Genomic DNA, 26,872 nt, shown 5'->3' with positions numbered 1-26,872 from the left:
TTAATTTAAATATATATATTTAAAAAAAAAACGAGTACTGATGTATATATTATGACAGAGACCAGAGCATCACTTCAGCCAGGGGCCTGCTGCATGTCTGGCATGCACCCTACCGAATGTCCCACCTCCCAGGCCCAGGAGCTGAAGAAAGGATGGGGGAAGCTGTGGAGTCCAGGGTGGGTGGAGACTGGTCCTGACCGTTTGTCGCCCCCTGCAGGCTGCGGGCTGAACTACCACAAGCGCTGCGCCTTCAGCATCCCCAACAACTGCAGCGGGGCCCGCAAGCGGCGCCTGTCATCCACATCTCTTGCCAGTGGCCATTCTGTGCGCCTCAGCATCTCTGAGTCCCTGCCCTGCACAGCTGAGGAGCTGGTGAGAGATTGGGGTGCAGGCAGGGGCAGGGCCGGGGCCCAGGCCTGGGTTAGAGCCCTGATGTATCTGTCCCTCTCCCCCTGGCTGATGGGCAGAGCCGGAGCACCATGGAGCTCCTGCCTCGCCGGCCCCCCTCGTCGTCACCCTCGTCCTCTGCCTCATCCTACACCGGCCGCCCCATCGAGCTGGACAAGATGCTGCTGTCCAAGGTCAAGGTGCCACACACCTTCCTTATCCACAGCTATACGCGGCCCACCGTCTGCCAGGCCTGCAAGAAACTCCTCAAGGGCCTCTTCCGCCAAGGCCTACAGTGCAAAGGTCAGCAGGGGGGGTGGGTGACAGCCAGGGTCAGAACATGCACACCATGCACACACACACTCACACGTACAGGCTCCTAGCCTGGCTTCTGCAGAACCCAAAAATGTCACTATTAGGCTCCTTAGGAGCTCAGGACCTTAGAGGAGGAGGGAGGACCTTGCTGTCTGGAAGGTGGCACAGTGGACAGTTATAGAAACACAGTGAGGTCCCAAGCTCCATCCCTGGTATTTCATGTGCCAGAGTGATGCTCTGGTCCTCTTTCTCCTTCTCTTCCTCTGTCTCATAAATCAATATATCTTAGAAAAAGATGGAGGAAGGTGAGGAAAAGGAGAGTCCTGAATCTTAGTCTTCTAGGAACTTTGAAATTCTGAAATCCTAGATCTTTCCTCATTAGGACCTTGGAATTCTAGAACCATGGAAGTCAAGCTTCATAAGATACACAGCTTGAAATTCTAAAACTATACAACTTGAGACTTTGAGATTCAGAGAGGCTTAGGAACATAAGGTTCTGGAATTCTGGAGTATGGAATTCAGCAACAAGAATCATAGTTTACCTTTGAAAAATATTATTATTATTATTATTATTATTATTTTGCCACCAAGGTTATCAAGGGGGCTGAGTATCTGCACTATGACTTCACCATTCCCAGTGGCATTTTTTTTCCTTAAAAAAAATAATTTTTTTTTAAATAGGGAAATCGAAGGAGCCAGGTGGTGTTGCATTTGGTTAAGCCCACAGATTATAGTGCACAAGGACCCTGGTCTCCACCTGCAGAGGGAAAGTTTCACAAGTGATGAAGCAGGTTTGCAGGTGTCTCTCTCTGTATCTTTTCCTCTTTTATCTCCCATTCCGCTTGATATCTGGCTGTCTCTACCCAATAAATAAAGATGATAAAACAAATTTAAAAAGAGAGAGAGGGAGAGTGGCACCTGCAGCACTGCCCCACTGCTCTTGCAGCTTGCTTCCTGCAGTTGGGGACCAAGGACTTGAACCCAGGCCCTTGTGCATGGTAATATGTGTGCTGTACCAGGTGAGCCACTGCCAGACTTTTTTTATTTTAAGATTTATTTTATTTCATGGGCTAGAGAGAGAAGGAGGAGCAATAAGTCCAATGTTTTGCCACCTGCTGGACTGCCAGAAATATTTTTGTCACAATGGAATGGTGCTGCTGGGTTTTAGTGAGTAAAGGTTGGAGGTGATGTACAAGGCAGGACACACATACACACACGCACGCACACACACACACGTGCACACACAAGAAATCAAAGTGTTCATAGCACTAAAGGTTGAGAAGCCCTGCCCTTGAGTGTTCCCTGTCTAGAATCATAGAATATTTATTAGATGTATCACCTCAAGGGGAAGTAGTCTAGGATCATGAGTAGTCACACTGCTAGAGCACTACACCTGTCAAGACTGAGGGGCTTAGAGCCACAGACTCTTAATTTCATTCTCCTGTTGAATCAAGCCTCCCATAGCTGGGAAATGTGCCTCAAAGATGGAAGCCACATGGGCCAGGGAAATAGATAACATAGTGATTATGGAAAAGACTGTCATGACTGAGAGTTCAAGGTCCCAGGTTCAATCCCTAGCACCACTGTAAGCCAGAGCCATGTAGTGCTCTGGTTTAAAAAAAAAAAAAAAGAAAGAAAAGGAAGGTTTCCTGCTGAAGATGGATTCAGAGGTTGAGGTTCAACCCTGACAGACCCTCCCTTCAATCCTCTCCCACCTGACGCAGTCTCTGTCCTCCCACTAGACTGCAAGTTCAACTGTCACAAACGCTGTGCGACCCGTGTCCCCAATGACTGTTTAGGGGAGGCTCTTCTTAATGGAGGTAAGGGGCAGGAGTGAGCCGGAATTGGGGAGGAGGGGCAGGACGAGGTGGATGTCCCTTCTCTGATGCCCCCCTGCCCCTCCAGATGTGCCGATGGAGGAGGCCACCGATTACAGTGAGGCTGACAAGAGCTCCCTCATGGACGAGTCAGACGATTCAGGTGTCATCCCAGGCTCCCACTCGGAGAATGCCCTCCACGCCAGTGAGGAGGAGGAGGGCGAGGGAGGCAAGGCCCAGAGGTACCCAGGCCGTGGGGACTCCCGGTCCCAGCCTAGCAGGGCTGACATCATCAAGATGGGTCCTTTTCAGCAACCCAGGCTTTGCTTTTGAGCTTACATGCCTTTCCTTATTTACCTTTTGAAGATGAATGTTCTCTATTTCATTTGAATTAGTGAGAGGTTTTTTTTTTTAAATATTTTATTTATTTTACTTTTGAGAGAAAGAAAGACAGAGAAAAACACCAGAGCACTGCACAGCTCTGGTTTATAGTGGTGCAGGGGTTTGAACCTGAGACTTCTGAGCCTCAGGCACGAGAGTCTTTTTGCATAACCATTATGCTATCTACCCCTGCCCAAATTAGTGACAGTTTCACTTGAGAAAGAGAGATAATCAAGAGCACCACTATCTCACTGTTCCTCTTTTTTTTTAATAATGTTTTTAAATTTATTTCCTTTATGTTGCCCTTGTTGTTTTTATTGTTATTGTAGTTATTATTGTTGTTGATGTGTCCTCATTGTTGGATAGGACAGAGAAAAATGGAGAGAGGAGGGGAAGAGAAAGGTAGACACCTGAAGACCTGCTTGACCGCCTGTGAAGCGACTCCCCTGCAGGTGGGGAGCAGGGGGCTTGAACCGGGATCCTTATGCCAGTCCTTGCGCTTTGCACCACGTGCACTTAACCCACTGTGCTACCACCCAACTCCCTTTTTAAAATTTTTTTTATCTTTATTTGTTTGCTGGATAGAGACAGTCAGAAATTGAGAGAGAAGGGCGTGACAGAGAGGGAGAGAGAGAGAGACACCTCCAGCACTGCTTCACCACTTGTGAAGCTTTCCCCCTGCAGGTGGGGGCCAAGGGTTCGAACCTGGGTCCTTGCACACTGTAACATGCGCTCAACCAGATGCACCACCACCTGGCCCCCTTCCTCTTTTTTTTAATTGAAGATTTATTTTTGAGGGATGGAGGGATGAATGGTGGCACATGTGTTAGCACATATGTTACCATCCACAAGGACTTGGTTCAAGCCCCCAGTCGCTCCCTACAGAGGGGAAGCTTTATGAATGGTGAAGGGATGCTGCAGGTGTATCTTTCTTTCTCCCTCGCTTTCTTCCCTTTTCCTCTCAATTTCTCTCTGGCTCTATGAAAGATAAATAAATGGCTGTCAGGAGCAGTGGATTCATCATGCTTGCACTAAGGAATAACCGTGATGGCCAGAAACACACACACACATTTTTATTTTTATTTATTTTTTATTGATTGATTGATTTTAGAGAGAGAAACCAGAGCACCACTCAGCTCTGCATACAGGGGTGTTGGGGATTGTACCCATGGCATTTGAGGTCTCAGTTATGCAAATCCTGTGCTCTGCCATACTGAGCTATCTCTTTGTTGCACTCTCCCTACTTAATGATTTTTTTTTTTTTTTTTTGGACAGGACAGAGAGAAATTGAGGGAAGGAGGAGATAGAGAAGGAGAAAGAAAACACCTCTAGCCCTTCTTCAGTGCTTATGAAGCTTCCTCCCTGCAGGTGGGGACTGGGGGCTTGAACCTTGCACATGGTACAGTTGTGCTCAACCAGCTGCACCAGTGCCTGCTGCCCTCCTTTTTTGTATTGATTGATTTTTGTACTTTTATTTATTTATTTTGGATAGAGAGGGGAAAAAAAAGAAATTGAGAGGGAAGAGGGAGCTAGGGAGAGAGACAGAGACACCTGCAGCACTGCTTCACTGCTTGCGAAGCTTCCCCCTGCAGGTAGAGACTGGAGGCTTAAACCTGGGTCCTTGCACACTATAATGTGAGTGTTCAACCAGGTGCGCTACTGGCTGCCCCCCTTTTTTTAAATAACACTGGCCGATAGGTAATCTGTCAGGCAGCATGACTTCAGGAGTCAGCTCCCCCATCCCCTCACTCCCACCCCCCACATCTGTACATGGTCCCTACCCCTCTAGAGTCCCTTTCCTTATGAGAAATCTGAAAACCACAGGGGATAAAAGTGGAACCAAAACCCTCCAATTCTCCAGCTTCTTAGAGATGCCCCCCTGAGGCTCCAGTAACTATGGAGATTTTATTAAAAGTTTTTTTTTTTTTTTTTTTTATCAGATCACACCCCTGGTGGTGCCAGGGATCAAACCTGGAACCTCTCGCAGTAGAATCCTTTGCACTACCGCTGTGTATCTCTCTCCCAGCTATGGTTATTTTCAGTTTGTAACCTCACTCCCCTTCCTCTCCACCACCCTCAGCTCCCTGGGGTACATCCCCCTAATGAGGGTGGTACAGTCCGTGAGACATACAACGAGGAAATCCAGCACCACGCTGCGTGAGGGCTGGGTGGTCCATTACAGCAACAAGGACACCCTGGTGAGTTGGCGGTGGGTGGGCGGGGCCAGGTCTGGCTGTGGAAAGGTTTTAGGCCAGACTTGGCGGAAGAGGAGGAGCTAAAGGCAAGTTGGGGATAGATAGACCGGGCATAGGGGTCCAGGATGGCATCCGATGGTACTGGACCAGGCTGTAGCATCGTTAGTAAAGTGGGGTGGGGGTGGTCTCTAATAGGATGAGACCAGGTGGGACAAATTTAGAATGAAAGATAGTTGGGGGGGGGGGCGGTAGATAGTATCAGTGATATGCAAAGGACTCTCATGCCTGAGGCTCCAAAGTCTCCCTCTCTCTGTATCATTCATTAAAATAAATTAAATATTTTAAAATAATTTGTGTATTAATGAGAGAGAAGAGAGAACCTATGTATCACACTGGTACATGTGGTGTTGAAGCTTGAATTCAGGTCCTCATGAGTGAGAGTCCAATGTCTTACCCACTACACCACCTCCTGATACAACTTTTAATTATATTGCTCAGCTCTGGCTTATGGTAGTGCAGGGGTTTAAACCGGAGATCTCAGAGCCTCAGGCCTGAGAGTCTTTTGCACAGTCATTTTGCTATCTCCCCAACCCCTAATTTTGTCCAGTAGTTTATGGATTGTTTGTTTGTTTATTTGAAGATGTTATTTAATTTTAAGAACAAGAGAGACCAGAGCTACTGCTCAGCTCTCACGCATGGTGGTGCCAGGGATTGAATCTGTAACCTCTGGGGTGTGGGGAATGAAACTCTGGTGTGCACCACTGAACTATCTCCCAGGCCCAGGATAGAATGAATTTGAATAGAAAGTGAGATAGAGGGGTGGGACCGGAGTGAGGGGTGGACAGAGCCAGATGGAAGAAGAGCTAAAAGTAGAGGACTGGGTTACAGGGCTGGAATGAAAAGTTTGGGACCTGGTGGCCTGGGGAGGGACTAGTGCTGGGGCGTGGTGCTGGCGGGGCGGGGCCTGATGGGCGTGGTCATCACTAGGTCAGGGTATTTATTGGTCAGGTGGTACCTGGTGGGAGGAGCTAGACTTGGGGAAGGGGCTTGGGGGGAGCAAATTTGAGCCCTAGCATCCTTTCCAACCCTTCTCTCCACAGAGAAAGCGGCACTACTGGCGCCTGGATTGCAAGTGCATCACCCTCTTCCAGAATAACACAACCAACAGATACTATAAGGTAGCCTTCCCCATTCCCAGTTCCCCGCCTCCTTGCCCCACCTTTCTCTAGGGCCTGCCAATTGCATCCTTTCCTCACTCCCTGCTTGCTGATGTGTGTCTTAGCTACTCTGCAGCTGGGGGACCTCACCTCCCAGCACCCCACCTCTCTCACCTGTAAATGGTCTCTGAGAGTATTAGTTCTCACGGTGGGACTGTTACTGGAATTCAAAGCAGTGATCAACCTGAAGCAGTTAGCTTAGGTTCAGCAGGTGTGATCTCCCTGTAATGATAATTCACAATGAATTTGTTGTTAGTTTATTGGATTACTTCCATCTAGTTATCCCCCCTTCCCATACAGCTTGGTCTTCCATCAGGCCTGGATAGCAGTGGCATCTTCTCACTGGGTCCCTGCTTCCATTTCTTTCTTTACTTCTCTCTTTCTTCCTTTCTTTCTTTCTTTTTTTAATGAGAAAGAGATATATACAGAGTACTGCTCAGCTCTGGCTTTTAGTGGTGGCAGGAACTGAACCTAGGACTTTGGAGCCTCAGGCATGAAAGTCTTTTGCAGAACCATTATGCTGTCTCCCCGTCCCCTCGGATCTCTGTTTCTGTCCTTGATCACACTGTCTTTTTCCCTCATAACAGCCAGAGAAGTCAGTCCAGATCATCAGAAGCTTACAGTAGCTCCCACTGCTTTTAGAATCAAACCTGGTCTCTTAGCTCTTATGTGCCCTGGAGAGTATTCCTTCTACTGCCCAGGGTGGCTCCTCCTCCTAAAATTAATCAGTTAAGTTTGTGTGTGTGTGTGTGTGTGTGTGTATTCAGCTCTGGCTTATTGTGGTGCTAGGGATTGAACCTTGGAGCTCAGAACCTCAAGCTTGAAAGTTGTTTTGCAGAACCATTATGCTATCTTCTCAGCCCTGTTTATTTTTTAATGAGAGAAAGAGAAGGACCAGAGAATTTCTCATCTCCAACATATAGTGATCCTGGGGATTGAACCTTGGACCTCTGGGTCTCAAGCATGTGCATCTTGTGTTCTAACACATTGCACTATCTCCTTAGCCCAGGACTGATTCCTACTGTCTAAAACAGCATCCCAGACTCTTCCTGACTAATAGTGGGTTCTCTCTGTGCTTCTGATTTGGGGCGGGGGGTGAGATGGGGGGCAGACTCAGCCCAGTGTGCTCACTAGCTCTACCTTCCGACCCTGCCAGGAAATCCCACTGTCTGAAATCCTTACTGTGGAGCCTGCCCAGAACTTCAGCCTTGTGTCGCCAGGCACCAACCCACACTGCTTTGAGATCATCACTGCCAACACCACCTACTTCGTGGGCGAGACACCAGGCGGAGCCCCCAGGGGGCCAAGCGGCCAGGGGGCTGAGGCTGCTCGGGGCTGGGAGACCGCCATCCGCCAGGCCCTGATGCCTGTCATCCTCCAGGATGCCCCCAGCGCCCCCGGCCACACTCCCCACAGTGAGTCCTGAGGTTGCTGGAAGGGAGATGGGGGTGGGGTGGGAGGATACTAACTTCCCCTTTCTGAGTCTCAGCCCAGGTGGTAACACCTCCAAATGGGGTTCAGACTTTTGTATTTTTTATTATCATTAACTTTATTTACTGGATAGGGACAGCCAGAAATCAAAAGGAAAGGTGTTGATACAAAGGGAGAGAGAGACACCTGAAACATCGCTTCACCACTCACAAGGCTTGAACCCAGGTCCTTTTGCATTGTTACTCGTATGCTCAACCAGGTGTGCCACCGCCCGGCCCCCCGGTTCAGACTTTTGAATCTGTGTCTTTGCTGAGTTCCTCTTTTTTTTTTTTTAATTAATTCATTAATTTATTCCCTTTTGGCTGCCCTTGTAGTTTTTATTGTAGTAGTTATTATTGTTGTTGATGTCATCATTCTTGGATAGGACAGAGAGAAATCGGAGAGAGAAAGGGAAGACAGAGAGGGGGAGAGAAAGATAGACATTTGCAGACCTCCTTCACTGCTGTGAAGCAGCTCCCCTGCAGGTGAGCTGGGGGATTGAACCAGGATTCTCACGCCGGTCCTTGCGCTTTGCGCCACATGAGCTTAACCCGCTGCGCTACCACCCAACTCCCGAGTTCCTCTTCTGTACCCATCCTGTGCTAGACAATGCCAGGGACATAGCTGTGGCCAAAACAGTCCAATATCAACCCTCATGAGGCTCGAGGTTCAGTAAGGGAAACAGACCTACCCCCAGATAGTGATGGCTCAGAGTTGGCAGGGCTGGGACAAGGGAACCAGAGAAGTACAGGAGCCCAAAGACACTCAAAGGACTACAGGAGTCCAGAGGATGCTGTTAATCCAGTCTGCTTATCCGAAGGGACTCCCTGGAGGAGCTGGCATCAAGGTTCTGAGACTTGGGAACAGAAGGGGTGAGAGAAGGGGAAAAGAATGGAAAATCATTTCAGGCTGAGGAAAGGGGGATCGCCTTCTGGAGCTGCTCATGCAGTGTGAGGGACAGACAGTAATCCGGTCATCACAGTGAAACACACAGGATAGAGGACATGTGCTGGAATTCTCTGGCTGGACCCCAGGAAGAAATACAGTTGAGCTAAGACAAAGTGGGTTTAACTATGTCCATTCTGAGGGGAGGAGCTCTCCTGGCAGAGGGAACAGCAAGTGCCAAGGCCCAGGGGTAGGAGAGGACTCAGATGTGAGGCCTCCGTGTGGAGACTTGAGTGCCAAGAATAGACAGCAGTGTTAGGGCCAAAATCAGAGGCGAAGCGCCTGGTCCTGCCTCTTACTTCAGATATGGAGCTTGGTACCGCCTCCCTTTTCATCCCCTTCCCCACAGGACACTGGGGACCCCTGGCAGGGTTTAGAGCAGGAGGAGAGTAATGTTCAAATGGTAGGAAGCTCAGATCTTTACAAGGGTCTGGCTTTGATGGGGTTGGCAATAGAGACTGGGGAGGGGGGTGAGTTCAAAGGAAGAGCCTCAGTTTCCTCCTCTGTGAAATGGATTCAGCTTTCTACCCTTGGTGATAAGAACATGGCATGAGACATTCTCGAAATTATCCTTAAGGTCACTTCTTGAGTCCTCACACATCCTCTCCTGTGCCCAGCCCATTGGCTTCAAGCAGGATAGGGGGGTGCTCCTTTCTCCAAAGGACGCTGAAGTTAGTGGTGGATGGGGGGGGGGCAAGTGGTGGCATACACGGTTAAGGGCACATATCACCGTGTACAAGGATCTGAGTTCAGTCCCCGCTCCCCACCTGCAGGGAGGATGCGTCACAAGTGGTGAAACAGGTCTGCAGATGTCTCTCTCCTGTTTTGTTGTTGTTGTTTGTTTGTTTGTTATTTTGTTTTGTTTTTCCTCTGGTCACTGGGGCTCAGTGCTGGCACTACAAATCCACCTCTCCTAACCTTTTTTATTCCTTTTTTTTTTTTTGACAGAAATTGAGAGAGGATGGGGAGAGGGAGAGAGAAAGACACTTGCAGATCTGCTTCACCACTCATGAAGTGCCTCCCCCCCATGCAGATGGGGAGCCAGGGGCTTGAACCCCGGTCCTTGCATGGGTCCTTGTGCTTAGTACTATGTGTGTTAACCAGGTAATCCACCACCTGGCCTCTTTCTCCCCTTCTCTCTCAATTTCTCTCTGTCCTGTCAAGTAAAAAATAAAATAGAAAAAAAAAAAAAGGCTTCCAGGAGCAGTAGATTCAGAGTGCTGGCATCGAGCCCCTGCAATAACTGTGGTGGTAATAAAAAATATTTTAAATTAAAAGAAAAAAAAAGTTCCTAGTGGACCAGTCAGTCACCACAAGCTTAGTCTGGCTTTGAACCCAGGTGGTCTGGCTCCACAGGCTGCCTTTGGATTCACAGGGGAAGCTAATTCTGAGCCCTAACCCCTGTATTTCCCCCTCTTCTCAGGACAAGCTTCTCTGAGCATCTCTGTGTCTAACAGCCAGATCCAGGAGAATGTGGTGAGATTCCCCACCCGTACCCCCTGACGCCTGGCCTCCTTCCCCTGCTGTCTCCCCCACATCTCCATGTGCACACCCACCCTCCCTTGTTCCCACTCTGCAGGACATTGCCACAGTCTACCAGATCTTTCCAGATGAGGTGCTGGGCTCGGGGCAGTTCGGAGTGGTATATGGAGGTGAGGAAGCTTCAGAGCTGACTGTGGCGGGGGAGGGGGGGGATGCAACAAGTCAGCCCTTCCCTCCCAGCTGACCACCTGTTCAGTGCTCTTCTGGCTCATGCAGAAACCTAGAATTCACTGGGACAGTGCACTGCTTTGCCATGTGCACGACCCAGGTTCAAGCCCAGCCCCTACTGCATTGAAGGAAGCTTTGGTGCTGTGGTCTCTTTCACTCTTTATGCCTCTCTTTGTCTCTATCAAAAAAAGAAAAAAAAAAAAAAAGAAGAAGGGAGTCAGATGGTAGCACAGCAGGTTAAGCACACGTGGTGCGAAGCTCAAGGACCAGCAGCATAAGGATCCCAGTTGGAGCCCCCAACCCTGCCCTGCAGGGGAGTCACTTCACAAGTGGTGAAGCAGGTCTGCAGGTGTCTGTCTTTCTCTCCCTCTCTCTGTCTTCCCCTCTTCTCTCCATTTCTCTCTGTCCTACCCAACACAACTACAACAACAGTAAAACAAGGGCAACAAAAGGGAATAAATAAATACCAAAAAAAATAGTTTCCCTTATTTAAAAAAATTAAGAAAAAAGAGGAAGTAGAGAAGGAAGGGAGGGAAGAAGGAAGAAAGGAGAAAGGAAAAAATGAAAATGTAGATCCTAGGGGCAGAGGTCACCGGCTCTCCTTTCCTCAGTGGGAAAACCAGTGGGCTTTCTTTCTTATGAAAAGGGGCCATAGGGAATCAGGAGATAGCTCACTCAGTAGAGTACACTCTGAGCTACAAGCCAGAATCTGGATTTGAGGCCCCTGCCACCACATATAAGCACCTGCTTCATGGGGGAAGCTTGAGAGAGAGACAATGGCTGTGCTGTCTATCCCTTTCTATCTCTAGTCCTCAATCTTTAAAAAACAAATAAATATATAATAAATAAATAAATATCTTCGGAGGCCTGAGAGGTGGCACAGTGGATAAAGCATTGAACACTCAAACACAGGGTCCTGAATTCAATCCCTGTTATCACATGTACTAGAGTGATGCTCTGGTTCTCTCTCTCTCAATAAATAAATCTTTAAAAAAAAAATCTACAAGTAGAACCTGAAATGGAATTGGCGTATTGCACCAAAGTAAAAGACTCTGGGGTGGGGGTGGGTGAGTGGGGAGAATACAGGTCCCAGAAGGATGACAGAGGACCTAGTAGGGGTTGTATTGTTATATGGGAAACTGGGGAATGTTATGCATGTACAAACTATTGTATTTACTGTTGAATGTGAAACATTAATTCCCCAATAAAGAAATAAAAAAATCTGTCGGGAGAGGTGGAATTGTGCAGGCACAGAGCCCCAACAATAATCCTGGAGGGATGGATGGATGAGTATATATATATATATATATATATATATATATATATATATATATATATATATATATATAATTGTATAGATATATTATTATAAATATTATAATCTAATTTTGCACTCTGGCTAAAAAACTAAAGCCTAGATTCTGATTGACCACCTCACTTCCCATGTGAATAGATTTCCCTTCTGGGAGCTTATTTTCTTTCCTTCCTTCCTTCCTTCCTTCCTCCCTTCCTTCTTTCTTTCCTAGGAGCTTCCTCTGTTTCCCATATTTCTCCTGGGGGCCCCCTCAGAGCTCCCTCTGTGCCTCTGTGCTGCGTCTTCCTCTTACCAGGACCTCAGTCCCACCTCCTCCACCCTACCCAGGAAAGCACCGGAAGACGGGCCGTGATGTGGCAGTCAAGGTCATCGACAAGCTGCGCTTCCCCACCAAGCAGGAGAGCCAGCTCCGAAATGAAGTGGCCATTCTGCAGGTGACCCCTGGGCCCTGTGTGGCCTAGCTCTGCCCCCCACCCAGAAACCACCTTCCCTCCTCACTCCATATGTCTGGAGGATTCTGGAGGTAGGCTAGGGAGGTTTCATGTGCTAAGTTTAAGGTGGATGGCGCTGCAGTGTCTCCTTTCTCTAGAGGAAAGGAGGGAAAAAGGGCTGCTGGGAGTGGTGGAGTGGAGCAGGCACTGAGCCCCAGCAATAACCCTGGTGGCAAAAAAACAAACAAACAGAAAAATCACAGACACAGACCTGTAAAGTCCCTTCCTGTTTCTCCACTCCTCCACCTCCAGCCTACTTCCTGCTGTAGCCCTGGGCCTTTACCCAGAATCTCCCTGTGAGTGGATCCTTTTAATTTTTATTTGAGATTTTTGGTTGTTTTAAAAAATATATATTACATATATATATATTTATGTTTTGAATCAGAGAGATACAGCTGCAGAGAGTGCTGCTTAGCTCTGGCTAATAATGGTGTTAGGGGTTAACCTGGGACTGCAGAGCCTCAGAGAGGAAAGCCTTCTGCAGAACCACTGAGCTATCCACTCCCTCCTCAGCACCCAGTCATCTTTGTTATGTGCCTTCTACCAGCCCCTCGTGGCTTGCTCTCTGGGGCTCCAACATTCAGGGCCGACCTGCACCCTGACCCCTACCTCATGCCTGCCCCTCCCCAGAGTCTGCGACACCCCGGGATCGTGAACTTGGAGTGCATGTTCGAGACACCTGAGAAGGTGTTCGTGGTGATGGAGAAGTTGCATGGGGATATGCTGGAGATGATCCTGTCCAGCGAGAAGGGCCGGCTGCCTGAGCGCCTCACCAAGTTCCTCATCACCCAGGTGCGCCGCCCCTCACCCCCGCCTGCTGTCTCCCTACCTGCTCCAGGGCAGCTTTCCCCTCTGGAGAGGCCCAGAAGGCCAAGCAGACACTGAGCCAGAGTCCTAATAGTGGGTACCTATCTGAAATGAAAAAGACAGCCCCAGCCCTGGACAGTGATCCCTGGCTGGGCTGGGCTGGGCTGGGCTGGGCTGGGCTGGGACAGAGAATTTTATTAATGATAATGATTGATAATGATAAATAATACAGTCACTAGCAATTGCTGAGCTCTTCCTGGGCACCAGGCTCTGCTTTTGTTGGTTTTGCTTTTTTTTTTTTTTTTTTTTTGTCATCTCATCTATACAGCTCACCTGTGTGTGGGAGCTGCTGCTGTCACTCCCCACCCCCACTTTTTTTTTTTTACTGTTTTATTTGATAAGACAGAGAGAAATTGAGAGAGGAGGGTAAGATAGAGAGGGGGAGAGAAAGATAGACACCTGCAGACCTGTTTCACTGCTTGTGAAGCATCCCCCCCTGCAGGTGGGGGGAGGGGAGCTGAAACCTAGATATTTGCTCATGGCAATGTGTGTGCTTAACCAGATGCACCACTGCCTGGCCCCCACTCCCTTTTTACTGAGATGGGAGTGAGGCACAGAGTGGTTGGTTAAGTAACTTGTCCAGGGCAGGGGTAGATAGCATAATGGTTATGCAAAGAGACTCTCATGCCTGAGGCTCCAAAGTCCCAGGTTCAATCCCCTGCACCACCTTAAGCCAGAGCTGAGCAGTGCTCTGGTAAAAAAAAAAAAAAATGGAGCCGGGCAGTAGTGCAACGGATTAAGTGCATGTAGTGCAAAAAGCTAGGACCGGCGTAGGGGTAGGGATCCCGGTTCGAGCCCCGGCTCCCCACCTGCAGGGGAGTTGCTTCACAAGCGGTGAAGCAGGTCTACAGGTTTCTGTCTTTCCACCTCTCTGTCTTCCCTTCCTCTCTACATTTCTCTCTGTCCTTTCCAACAACGATAACAACAATAATAACTACAATAACAAAACAAGAACAACAAAAGGTAATAAATATTAAAAAAAAAAAGTAACTTGTCCAAGGTCACGTAACTGGTGGACTCATGTCAGTGAAATTCAGTGGTGGATTCATAGTGTTAATATGGTACAGTGGTGGATTCATATTCATATTGTTAATACCAATAATATTTATAATTATTCATAACAGTGGTGGGTTCATATTGTTAATACCAAGCCCCAGTGATAACCCTGGTAGCAATAAAAAAAAATTATGGATGAGATTATTATAAATGTAAAACTTGTTTTATTTTATATATAAATATATTTAAATACAGGGACCAGGTGGTAGTCCACCTGGTTAAGTGCACACATTACAGTAAGGACTCAAGTTCAAGCCCCTGGTCCCCACCTGTAGTGGGGAAACTTCACAAGTGGTGAAGCAGGCCTGCAGACATCTTTCTCTCTCATTTTCTATCACCCCCTCCTCTCTCAGTTTCTCTTTCTCTATCCAACAATAAATAATAAATGAAAATATATATTTGTACACTCCTATGAATTATTTTATATCCTAAATTACGCATTGTCAATTTTAAAATTTAACTGAAAGTCTTTCCCATTTTTTCACTGCCTTGTGCTTTCTTTACATCTCCTTTGCCCTTTTTAAAAAATATTTATTCATTTATTCCCTCGTGTTGCCCTTGTTTTATTGTTGTAGTTATTATTGTTGTTGTTACTGACGCCGTCGTTGTTGGATAAGACAGAGAGAAATGGAGAGAGGAGGGGAAGACAGAGGGGGAGAGAAAGACAGACACCTGCAGACCTGCTTCACCGCCTGGGAAGCGACTCCCCTGCAGGTGGGGAGCCGGGGCCTCGAACAGGGATCCTTACTCCCGTCCTTAAGCTTTGCGCCATGTCCTTTGCCCGTTTTTCATTTGGATCGTTCTTACTGAATTGTATGGGGTCTTTGTACGTGAAAGACATGGCATCTCTTGCCTGTTGCTCCATTCTTTTGTATTTGTTTTCCTCTTCATTTCACTCAGAGCTTGTATTTGTCATAGAGTTTAGTTTTCCCTGTGTTAAATGTTCTCTTTTGTGGCTTTTAGAGCTTTCTCTCCTCTCTCTCTTTCAGAAGAGCCTTCCTGTCTGGCTGATCTCATACCTCGTTCTAGGATGTGTTTCTGCTGATCACAAAGCTCCCTCCCAGTGGGGTGTCTTCCATCTTTGCCCAGCCCCACAAATTTGAACGAGACAGGGCTGAGGGATGGGGACAAACCCACCAGGGCTTGCTCACCCGGACTGCTTTGGGGGTGAGGGAATAACTGCCTGTCAGCAGCTACTAAAATGGTTTTTCTTTCCTTCTGATCATCTCTTTTCCTCTACTTTGGGCCAGATCTCTCTTTCTCTCTTTCTGCAGATTTCTGCTTTCTAGTTCTTGCCTGTCCCATGCTACATCCTGTCCTTTTTCCCCATGAACATGTAGGTCTCACAGGACTCTTTGAGGTAGGTTTTTTTAAAGTCATTTTTTTAATCGGGGGGTTAACGGTTTATAGTAAATACAGTTATTGGTACATGTATAAAAGTTCTCAGATTTCTGCAAAACATTCTCACCCCCAACCTAGGTCCTCCTGTACCATCTTTACTAGGACCTGAAAACCCCTGCTTTCCCCCCAACCCAGAATCCTTTACTTTGGTGCAATACGCCTTTTTTTTTTTTTCTAACCTAACTTTTTTCCCCCTCCTTCCCTCCTTTCCTCATTTCCTCCCATTCTTCCTTTCTTTCTTTTCCACCAGAGCACTACTGAGCCCTGGCTTATGGTAGTCAGGGCCTCAGGCACAAAAGTCTTTTTTCGTCATGTCCACAGGAGTGGAATGGGGGGGGGGGGGGCAGCAACAATCATGGTGTCTGGAATGGCCTGGCAAGACAGCTCACTTGGGGAGGATGCTTGTTTTGTCATACTTGTGATCTGGGTTCAAACCCCTAGCCCACCCCATGGGAAGCATCAAGTCTGTGGTTTAAAAAGAAGAATGAAGAAAGGAAGTCTGGGGAAGATGTGCGTGTGCCTCATTAGTTGGATCAGTCTTCTTGTCTGAGAATGAGCAGACAGGGTTATAGCACTGACTTTCCAATAGCCTCCCTGCTTTCCTTCCTTCCTTCCTTCCTCCCTCCCTTTCTTTCTTTCTTCCTTCCGTCCTTCCTCTCTCTCTCCCTCCATCTCATTCTTTCTTTGTTTATTATATTTGATAGGCAGAGAGAAATTGAGAGGGAAGGGGAAGATAGAGAAGGGTGTGACAGAGACACCTCAGACCTACGTCACCATTCATGAAACTTCCTCCAGTATATAGGGAATAGGGGCATGAACCCGGGTCCTTGCACGTGGCAACATGTGTCCTCAACTAGATGCATCTTCACCCAGCCCCCTACTTCCATTTCCATACTCGAAAGTAGAAATATCCAACACAGATATAAAAATGCTCAGCTTTAGACCACAGCTTTAGACCACTTCTCTCCATACTGCCAGAGCAGTCCATTCTTTGGCTTCTCAAGACCCAAAGACCCGAGGGAAACTGATTCCCACAGGTAAATAATCACAAATGATAGCAGCTGTTTGTTGTTGTTGTTATTTTATAAAAGTCAGCTCTCAGTCCCCTGCACCAGCATAATCCAGAGCTTAATAGTGCTCTGGTAATTAAAAAAAAAAAAGGGGGAGCAGTAGTGCAGTGGGTTAAGCGCACGTGGCGTAAAGCGCAAGGACCGGCATAAGGGTTCCGGTTCGAGCCCTCGGCTCCCCACCTGCAGGGGAGTCGCATCACAGGCAGTGAAGCGGGTCTGCAGGTGTCTGTCTTTCTCTCCCCCTCTCTGTCTTCCCCTCCTCTCTCCATTTCTCTGTCCTATTCAACAACAACAATAATAACTACAACAAGGGCAACAAAAGGGAATTAAAAAAACAAAAGTCAGCTTGCCTGGGGTCAAGAGATAACTCACTGGGGCTGGGCGGTGGCACACCTGGTTGAGCGCACATGTTGCAATGTGCAAGGACCAGGGTTTGAGCCCCCAGTCCCCACCTGCATGGGAAAAGCTTTGCAAGTGGTGAAGCAGTGCTGCAGGTGTCTCTCTATCTCCTCTACTGTCTCAATTTTTGGCTGTGTTATCTAATAAATAAAGATAATAAAAAATAGTTTAAAAAATGTTCTAAAAAGAGAGAGGTAACTCACCTGGTAGAGTGCACACTTAGCCCTGTGTAACGTCTTTGGAAACCACTGCTTTGTGCGCATAGCTCTTTTTTCCCAGGATCATGGCATAAGCCAGAGGGTCTCAAGATCTTCCAGCCTGTAGCTCTGAGATTCTTCTTGGGTATTCCAGTCCTTCTCTGCCTCCCCAGGGGACATCTTAAGTGTGCAGAGATGGATTGGGGGAGGAGGGCTGAATGCTGAGGGTGGGATCTGGGTCACCCCCTTCCTGTCTTACTGACCCCATTTTTGGTGACCCCAGATTCTGGTGGCTCTGAGACACCTTCACTTCAAGAACATTGTCCACTGTGACTTGAAGCCAGAAAATGTGCTGCTGGCATCAGCCGACCCATTTCCTCAGGTGAGTTATGTCCCTTTCTCCTGACTTTTCGAAGACCATCAAGCACTAGTGGTGAGTGGGGAGTATATTGATCCAGATCAGTAATCAGGGGCTGGTGTAATAACTCACCTAGATAGTGCGCTGGATTTGCATGTGCATGACCCAGGTTTGAGCCTGGCCCCCATCACACTGGGGGAAGCACCTATGCTGTGATATCTATCTATCAGAGCACTACTTTCGTTTATGGTGGTACTGGGGTACGAGGGGTTAAACTTGGGACCTCAGAGCCTCAGACCTGACTGCTTTGTTATTTCCCATGCCCCTCTGTCACTTTTTTTTTTAATATTTATTTGTTTATTCCCTTTTGTTGCCCTTGTTGTTTTATTGTTGTAGTTTTTATCATTGTTGTTATTGATGTTGTCATTGTTGGATAGGACAGAGAAATGGAGAGAGGAGGGGGTGAGAAAGATAGACACCGGCAGACCTGCTTCACTGCTTGTGAAGCGACTCCCCTGCAGGTGGGGAGCCGGGGGCTTGAACTGGGATGCTTTGCGCCACCTGCGCTTAACCCACTGCTACTGCACAGCTCCCTCTCTGTCACTTTCTATTAAAAAAGGGTGGGCAGGCAATGGTACACCTGGCTAAGTGCACACATCACAGTGTACAGGGACCCAGGTTCAAGCCCCTGGTCTCCACCTGCAGGGGGAACGTTTTACAAATGGGGAAGCAGAGCTGCAGGTATCTCTCTCTTTCCTTTTCTATCTCCCCCTCCCCCTCTCAGTTTCTCTCTCTCTGTTCAATAATAAAATAAAAAGATTAAAAGTAAATAAATAATAAATTCTTTTTTTTAAAAAAAGGCTGTAGCAGTGAAGCTCAGTAATGACATCATCATCATCATCATGATAATCTAATAATAATAATTAGCCACAGCAGCCAGGCAGGTGGTGCAGGGGATAGCACATTGGACTCTCTCCAGCTCTATGAGGTCCTGAGATTAGTCTCTGACATCGCTTTGTTCCAGAGTGATGTCTAGTATTCTTTATCATAAATGAATAAATAATTAATATATATTTAAATCAGACGGACAGACCCAAGATAACACTAGCTTAATTAGATCCAGACTTGTTTCTCACTTACCTCGTTTGCATAGAGGCCAGCATAGGATTTTGAGACAAGAAAAAAAAAAAAAACAGTCCCACAGTGTTAGGGACCACAGCTCTTGCTGTCTGCTGGTTCAGACCTCTCAAAGATGAGGCGTGGTTCCTGATGCTCCCACCCACACACCCTGCGAATAGATAATGGCACTGGGAAACAGGAAAGAAAGGAGTGGAGAACATGGAGACACCTCAGCATTGAGGGCATTTTTTTGTCCTGTGAAATTTCCTTGAGGTAACACTTGTAATACTGATGACAGCCTTTGGAGATAGACACTCCTTTACATATGAGGAAATTGAGGCACACAGAGAGAAAGTCACTAGTCAGTGAGTGGGAAACCTGGACTCCAACCAGCATTCTATTTTCTCTGAATACCACAGGGGGTGGAGTGGATAGCACACCGGGGTGGGGGTACAGCTTGAAGCCCCCTTCGAGCACTCCCCACCCCCCCACCCTCCACAGGTGAAGCTGTGTGACTTCGGCTTTGCACGCATCATCGGGGAGAAGTCGTTCCGGCGCTCGGTGGTGGGCACACCCGCCTACCTAGCACCTGAAGTGCTGCTCAACCAGGGCTACAACCGCTCGCTGGACATGTGGTCGGTGGGTGTCATCATGTACGTCAGCCTCAGCGGCACATTCCCCTTCAATGAGGATGAGGACATCAACGATCAGATCCAGAACGCAGCCTTCATGTACCCGGCCTGTCCCTGGAGCTGCATATCTGCAGGAGGTGGGCCTGGGCAGTGTATTTGGAGGGGATGGCGTGGGGAGGACTAGAATCTGACTTTAGGGGTGGAACCCAGAAACAATGTTGGGTCACAGTGATCCTGGAACCTTGCCTGGAAGACTCAGGAACTTGTACTGAACTAGGTCCTAAAAATGATAATAATAATTATGATTATTATTATTTACCAGAGCACTGCTCAACTCTGGCGTATGGTAGTGGGTGGGGGTTGTGCCTGAAATTTTAGAGCCTTAGACATGATAATCTCTTTACATTAACCATTATGCTATCTCCCCACACCCCCTGCGTTTTTTTTTTTTTAATTCTAATATTATGAGTTACCTACACTTTTATTTATTTATTAGGAAAGAAACTGAGAGAATGAAAGGGAGAGAGTCAGAGAGGGAAAACCAGAACATTGATCAGGTGGTGCCAGGGACTGAACCCAGAACCCCTGGGACTTCAGGCATACAGGTTGGTGTTCTACCAGGCCCAGCTACTTCCCTGCCCCAGAAACACCAAGACAGACTCTTGGTTGGCACACTGGGGACTAGGAAACATGTATCGTGTCTAGGTTGGGACCAGGAGAGGGGCTGGAATTGAGGAAGCCAAGAGTCAGGGTTCCCAGTTCAATCACTTGCAGCTTACTGAGCCAGAGCTGAGCAGTGTCCGTCTAAGTGGAGTGGCGTGGGGGAGATAACATAATGGTTGTGAAAAAGACTTTCATGGGCACCAAGCAGTGACACACACCCAGTTGAGTGTACATGTTACAGTGCACAAGGACCCAGGTTCAAACTCCTAGTCTCCACCTGTAGGAGAAAAGCTTAGCAAGCTGTGATGCAGGGCTACAAGCATCTATCTGTCTCTCTTCCTCTCTGTCTCCCCCTCCCCTCTTGATTTCTGCCTCTATCCAATAAATAAATAAAATTTATTAAAGTTAAAAAAAAAACCTTCATGATTGCAACTTAAAGGTTCCAGGTTCAGTGCCTGGCATCACCATTAGCCAGAGCTCTAATCAAAAAAAATTTTTTTAATTGAACTATACCAGTGTACTTATATGTACCTGTAAGCAACAAAATTTGTGAAGGTAAGATAAGAATAGGGAGGGAGTCGGGCTGTAGCGCAGCGGGTTAAGCGCAGGTGGCACAAAGCACAAGGACCGGCATAAGGATCCCGGTTCGAACCCCGGCTCCACACCTGCAGGTCTGCAGGTGTCTATCTTTCTCTCCTCCTCTCTGTCTTCCCCTCCTCTCTCCATTTCTCTCTGTCTTATCCAACAACGACAACAACAATAATAACTACAACAATAAAACAACAAGGGCAACAAAAGGGAATAAATAAATAAAATAAATATAAAAAAAAAGAAGCATGAGAAAAAAAAAGATAAGAATAGGAAACGTAAGGACAAGGAAGATAGCATAGTGGTTATGCAAAAGGATCTCGTGCCTGAGGCTCTGAAGTCCCAGGTTCAACCCCCAGCACCACCATAAGCCAGAGCTCAGCAAACTGAGGAAGAGATTTGGTGAGATGAAGAAGGATGTGTCACTTTGGGATGGGGAGGGGTGGGGTGGGGAGAGGAGAGACAAATTAATAATTTATTGAGGAAATGGGATGGGGGAACTGCATAATTGATGGGAGTGAAGCTTCTGAGCCACCTGGGGCAATGCAGAAGGAAGCTCTGAATGACAGGCAGGTGGACTGGGCGTCCCTATGGGAGCAGGTGCATCTCCATCCACCCCATCCCCCAGGGCCTGAGCTGTCTCTTCCCTTTCCACACAGCTATCGATCTCATCAACAACCTCCTGCAAGTGAAGATGCGCAAGCGCTACAGCGTGGACAAGTCTCTCAGCCATCCCTGGTTACAGGTGATGCAGGGGGCGTGGCTAGAGTGTAGGGGTGGGGCTGGCCCATTCTATTTTCCCTGGATGTGGAACGTGACTGAGCCTCCCATTGGCTAGCGGAGTCTATGGACGGGTTGGAGCTAGTTTTCTATTGGCTGAGTAGGTTGTAAGAAGGGGGTGTGTGGCTCCACCTGGCCTCTCATTGGTTGCGCGGGTGTGGTGTGTGTGTGTGTGTGTGTGTGTGTGTGTGTGTGTGTGTGTGTGTGTGTGTGTGTGTGTGTGTGTGTGTGTGTGTCGGTGTGTGTGTGTGTCGGTGTGTGTCGGTGTGTGTCGGTGTGTGTGGGTGTGTGGGTGTTTGTGTCGGTGTGGGTGTGTGTGTGTGTGTGTGTGTGTGTCGGCTCCGCTCCCCGTTGCAATTGGCTGGCCTCGATGCAATCCCCAAGCTTACCCCTGTCCTCCCGGGTGCAGGAGTACCAGACGTGGCTGGACCTCCGCGAGCTGGAGGGGAAGATGGGCGAGCGGTACATCACGCACGAGAGCGATGATGCGCGCTGGGAGCAGTTCGTGGCCGAGCACCCGCTGCCCGGGCCAGAGCTGCCCACCGATGGGGAGCTCGGTGGCGCCCTCCGGCCGCAGGACCACGAGATGCAGGGACTGGCCGAGCGCATCAGCGTCCTCTGAGGTTCTGGGCCTCTACCCTGGCCGCTGGGTTCTGTCCTTCTGCTCTCATCTTCGGGGAGCAGCCTCCCACCCCATCCCAGCCCCGAACTGTGGCAGAGGCAGGGGCTTCCGGTGCAAACTCAGGAGACAAGCTCCCTGGGGGAAGAGCGTGATGGGGAGTTCTTTACAAAATCAACTCCCCAACAATTAAAATAGACTTATCTCTGGCCGGCAGATTGTGGTCTACGGCCACACCGCATTCCGGTTTCATTAGTCTGTCATTCACCCAGGTGAACTTTACCTGGATGACTGACTACCTGAAAGAGAGATGGGAAGAGTGGGAAAGAGGGGTCAGAAGAGAGAGGAAGTTCAGAAGGAAGACTGAGTGGAGTAGAAAATATACAGGGAAGTTGCTAGCAGGGATGACTAGCTGAGAGAAAGGTAAGACGGTAGCATAGGGAGAGGAAGAATGAAGGACCAAGTTAGGAATGGAGGAGAAAGAGAAAGAATATGAGGGGAGATGGCTGGAGGTATGGAGGAATCATATAAAGGCATGTAATCACACAGCTAATTTGATTGTTCATCTAGTGGTGTTACTACTAATCACAAAAGCCTTATTTTATTTTGAAGGACAGAAAATAAGAGGACCAGAGTACTGCTCAGTTCTAACTTAAGGTGGTGTTGGAGCTAGAACCTGTGGATTTGGGAACATCTGACATGAAAGCTGATGTTCTGATCAGAATTGTGTTAGCTCCCCAGCCCAGAACACAACTATTTGTTATAATGCAGTTAACACATCTTTGGCTCATAGTAGGAAACTGATACACACATCTCATGTTTCCTTTTAAATTGCTGTAAGGATTTTTCTTTTTTTTTTTTTTTTAAGACTATTTATTAGCCAGAAAGATAGGAGGAGAGAGAGGAAGAACCAGACATCACTCTGGTCCATGTGCTTCTGGGGATTGAACTTGGGACCTCATGCTTGAGGATTCAATGCTTTATCCACTGTGCCACCTCCGAACCACAAGGATTTTTATTTTTCTTAACCAGAGCACTGCTCAGTTCTGGCTTATGGTAGTGCTAGGGATTGAACCTGGGACTTCAGAGCTTCAAGCAGGAGAGTCTTTTGCAGAACCATTATGCAGTCTCCCTGCCCTGATGTAATGACTTTGCAGCACATTGCATGTGTGTTCACTGACTCATTCATTTATCAGTAACACTGAGAACATGGTGGTGACTGAGTGAGCCTATCATCTAAGGGAGTCAGACTAGTCTCTAGACAATGATGGCCCACAGTAGGCAGGGTTGGGATGGAGGAGCCCAGGAGGATGGCGTATTCTTCTGAGTTGGTTTAAGTGCCATTGTAGTCCTGAGGTTATAGGCAGAGAGAGAAACTTTTCCACCTTTGATCCTTGCCCTCAAGCTTCTCAGCTCCCTGTCTTCACTTAGACTTGGGGGTGGGGTGGGGGTGGGGAGATGTGAGAGGACCTGGACAGGTTCTCTATATGTGTAAGTCATACTTAGCTTTCACACATGACTTTCCTGAGCCCTGACACCACGGAGCAGTATTGAGTAGCCTATTTGCACTAGTGCTAAGAGCTTGCTGTCCAGAACATAGCGATTCCTATCAACTAGCCCATCGGCTGGTCTGCTCAGCAGCTGCAGCTCTTTGATTTGAAAAGGAGGATTAATGATCTTCAACCAGTGAGGATCTTCACATGAACCAGGACCCTTCTGAGGCATAATCAGGGTGAGTGCTGGGGGCCAGGCAGTTTCACCCCAGGTTAAGCACACATAGTATAAAGCTCAAGGATCCCAGTTGGAGCCCCCAGCTCCCCACCTGCAGAGGAGTCGCTTTACAAGCGGTGAAGCAGGTCTGTAGGTGTCTATCTTTCTCTCCCCACCCCTGTCTCCCCCTCCTCTCTCGATTTCTATCCTGTCCAACAACAACAGTGGAAAAAAGATGACCACCAGGAGCGATGGGTTCATAGTGCAGGCACTGAGCCCCAGTGATAACCCTAGAGGCAAAAAACAAATAAATAAAAATAAAAAATCACAGTGAGTGCTATTGGGGGATGTCTCTTGGACTTGATCCTAAATGCTTCCTCCCTCTGAAATTGATTGGTCCATTTCAGGGGAAAGTGGCTCAGTGGTAGAGCATGACACTTTCATTTGTGAGGTCTCAAGTTCAATCATTGACACCAGCTGTCTCAGGGTGATAAATCTCCCTCCCTCTATATTTACCTGGGAACTCAAGCATACAAGTCTGGTGTGCTACCGCTGGTCTACCTCCCTGACCTAATGACTTTCTTTTCCTAATGAACCTTATATAAAGCTGATTGGCCTAAGGCCTAGGAATGTAGACAATAAAATTGATTCCATCTCCAACAACAGACCCAGGTTCTGAAATGTGTGAAGAGATTATTCAGACCTGATTCTTGATGATCACACTGCTTTGATCTTGGCCACTGGTTTTTTTGTTTTTTTTTTCCTTTTGTTGCCCTTGTTGTTTTATTGTTGTAGTTATTATTGTCATCGTAGTTGGACAGGACAGAGAGAAATGGAGAGTGGAGGGGAAGACAGAGGGGGAGAAAAAGAGAGACACCTACAGACCTGCTTCACCGCCTGTGAAGCAACTCCCTTGAAGGTGGGGAGCCAGGAGCTCAAACCAGGATCCTTACGCTGGTCCTGAATAAAGAAATACAGCTTCCCTGCCCAGCCATTGTCTCCGCGTCTCTGTTACCCTCCTAGCCCGGCAAGAGCCTCCGAATTTTAACAACAGGGAAACTGAACTTCAAAATACAGCAAGGGCAGCTTGGGAGATTGTGCAGTGGAGAAAGTATTGGACTTTCAAGCATGGTGTCCTGAGTTCAATCCCTGACATTAATTATGCTGGAGTGATCAGCTCCGGTTTATGTTGGTGTGGGGATTGAACCTGGGACTTTGGAGCCTCAGACATGAGAGTCTCTCTGCATAACCATTATGCTATCTATCCTACTCCCAACTCTCTCATTAACTGATAGATAAATAAATATTTTTTAAATATGTAAAGGAACTGCTGTGTAAGAGTCAGTCTCCCCAGTGATTCACTTCTGGCAGACTTTCTCCTCTGCCCATAAATACCTCAACCCACAGGGTGTGGGAATAGAAATGACCATCACCATTAATGGGCATCCTACCCCATTTCAGCAGACATGGAGGCCATACCCTTCCCCCTAAATAACTCAAAGTGCCCTCCCAGCCTTCCTACATAGTGATGACAGCAAGATACCACAATTTGCCACACAGTTTACACACGCCACAAGTGCTTTTATTTGAGGCTCTTACTACTATTTTTTTTTAATTATTTCATTCTAGGAGGTGGTGCAGTGGGTAAAGTGTTGGACTTTCAAGCATAAAGTCCTGAGTTCAATCCCTGGCGGTGTATGCACAAGAGTCATGCCATAGTCTCTCCATATTTCTCTCAATAATTAAAGAGCCAGGCCATGGTGCCCACGGTTGAGCACAAATACTACAATGCACAAGGACAGGTTTAAGCCTCTGGTCTTCACCTACAGGGTGAAAGCTTCACAAGCATGAAGCAATGTTACAGATGTCTTTCTGTCTCCCACTCTATCACCCCCTTCCCTCTCTTGTCTTCTCTCTGTCTCCATCAAATAAAAGAAAGATTTTACATTATATACACATATATACATTTTCATGGGGATGGGTGGGGAGAAAGCATCACTCTAGTTCATGCAATGCCAGAAATTGAACTCAGACCCTCATGCTTGAGAGCCCAATGCCTTATCCACAGCACTACCTCCTGGATTCTCCCTATTACTGCTGTTAGAGAAACTGACTGGTCAGAATAATCACTTGGAATCCTTCCAGCTTTCTTGAATCTGTGTGTGAACCAACAGGTAAAACTCAACAACAGTTGAGTTTTGGTTCTGAGAAAGAGGCTGCATCCCAAAACTCCCAAGTTCTATGAAGAAGCAGATACAGGGAACTGAGACATGAACTCCAGCCATAAAGGACACAAGAAAAATAGCAGGGTCATGATACCCAACTTCCAGAAGAACCAGTTATTGTGGGGTACTAGAATTAAAATTACCAGGGGTCAGGTGTTAGCTCAGCGGGTTAAGCGCAAAGGGCAAGGACGGGCATAAGGATCCTGGTTCCAGCCCCCGGCTCCCCACCTGCAGGGGAGTCGCTTCACAGGTGGTGAAGCAGGTCAGCAGGTGTCTGTCTTTCTCTCCCCTCTCTGTCTTCGCATCCTCCCTCCATTTCGCTCTGTTCTATCCAACAACGAACGACATCAACAACAATAATAACCACAACAAAGGCAACAAAAGGGGAAATAATTAATTAAAATTACCGGGGGTCAGGTGGTGGCGCAGTGGGTTAAGCGCATGTGGCACAAAGCGCAGGGACTGGTGTAAGGATCCCGGTTCGAGCCCCCGGATCCCCACCTGCAGGGGAGTCGCTTCGCAGGCGGTGAAGCAGGTCTGCAGGTGTCTATCTTTCTCTCCCCCTCTCTGTCTTCCCCTCCTCTCTCCATTTCTCCCTGTACTATCCAACAACGAACAACATCAACAATGGCAATAATAATAACCACAATGAGGCTACAACAACAAGGGCAACAAAAAGGGGGGAAAATGGCCTCCAGGAGCGGTGGATTCATGGTGCAGGCACCAAGCCCAGCAATAACCCTGGAGGGAAAAAAAAATTAAAATTACCTTGCTTGGATGCCTCAATTCTAAGAACACTGGATCATGATTAGCACTGTGGAACTATTTCTTTTTTTTTTCTTTTATATTTATTTATTTTTCCTTTTGTTGCCCTTGTTGTTTTTCATTGTTGTAGTTATTATTGTTGTTACTGATGCCATCATTGGTAGATAGGACAGAGAGAAA

At 47.6% G+C, this 26,872-nt stretch overlaps 1 protein-coding gene across 3 annotated transcripts in view; it reads left to right on the top strand.

The window, feature by feature from the left end:
• The window catches only part of PRKD2 (protein kinase D2), a 34,675-nt gene extending 10,310 nt beyond the window's left edge, over positions 1 to 24,365 (top strand). For all 3 annotated transcript variants that reach the window (XM_060186105.1, XM_016192166.2, XM_060186106.1), the window contains 15 exons: positions 218 to 372; positions 468 to 690; positions 2,445 to 2,522; positions 2,608 to 2,761; positions 4,981 to 5,098; positions 6,196 to 6,273; positions 7,469 to 7,727; positions 10,151 to 10,203; positions 10,307 to 10,379; positions 12,080 to 12,186; positions 12,874 to 13,035; positions 17,517 to 17,615; positions 19,212 to 19,479; positions 21,253 to 21,338; positions 21,783 to 24,365. In XM_060186105.1, the coding sequence (XP_060042088.1) occupies positions 218 to 372; positions 468 to 690; positions 2,445 to 2,522; positions 2,608 to 2,761; positions 4,981 to 5,098; positions 6,196 to 6,273; positions 7,469 to 7,727; positions 10,151 to 10,203; positions 10,307 to 10,379; positions 12,080 to 12,186; positions 12,874 to 13,035; positions 17,517 to 17,615; positions 19,212 to 19,479; positions 21,253 to 21,338; positions 21,783 to 21,995 (2,126 nt within the window). In that variant the 3' untranslated portion in view covers positions 21,996 to 24,365. The remainder of the gene's footprint in view (positions 1 to 217; positions 373 to 467; positions 691 to 2,444; positions 2,523 to 2,607; positions 2,762 to 4,980; positions 5,099 to 6,195; positions 6,274 to 7,468; positions 7,728 to 10,150; positions 10,204 to 10,306; positions 10,380 to 12,079; positions 12,187 to 12,873; positions 13,036 to 17,516; positions 17,616 to 19,211; positions 19,480 to 21,252; positions 21,339 to 21,782) is intronic.
• The last annotated feature ends 2,507 nt before the right edge of the window (positions 24,366 to 26,872 follow it).

This window comes from Erinaceus europaeus, chromosome 2, assembly GCF_950295315.1.
Source record: "Erinaceus europaeus chromosome 2, mEriEur2.1, whole genome shotgun sequence".
Lineage (NCBI taxonomy): Eukaryota > Metazoa > Chordata > Mammalia > Eulipotyphla > Erinaceidae > Erinaceus > Erinaceus europaeus.
The sequence above is the reverse complement of the archived record's forward strand: the minus strand, read 5'-3'. Positions and strand labels throughout refer to the sequence as shown.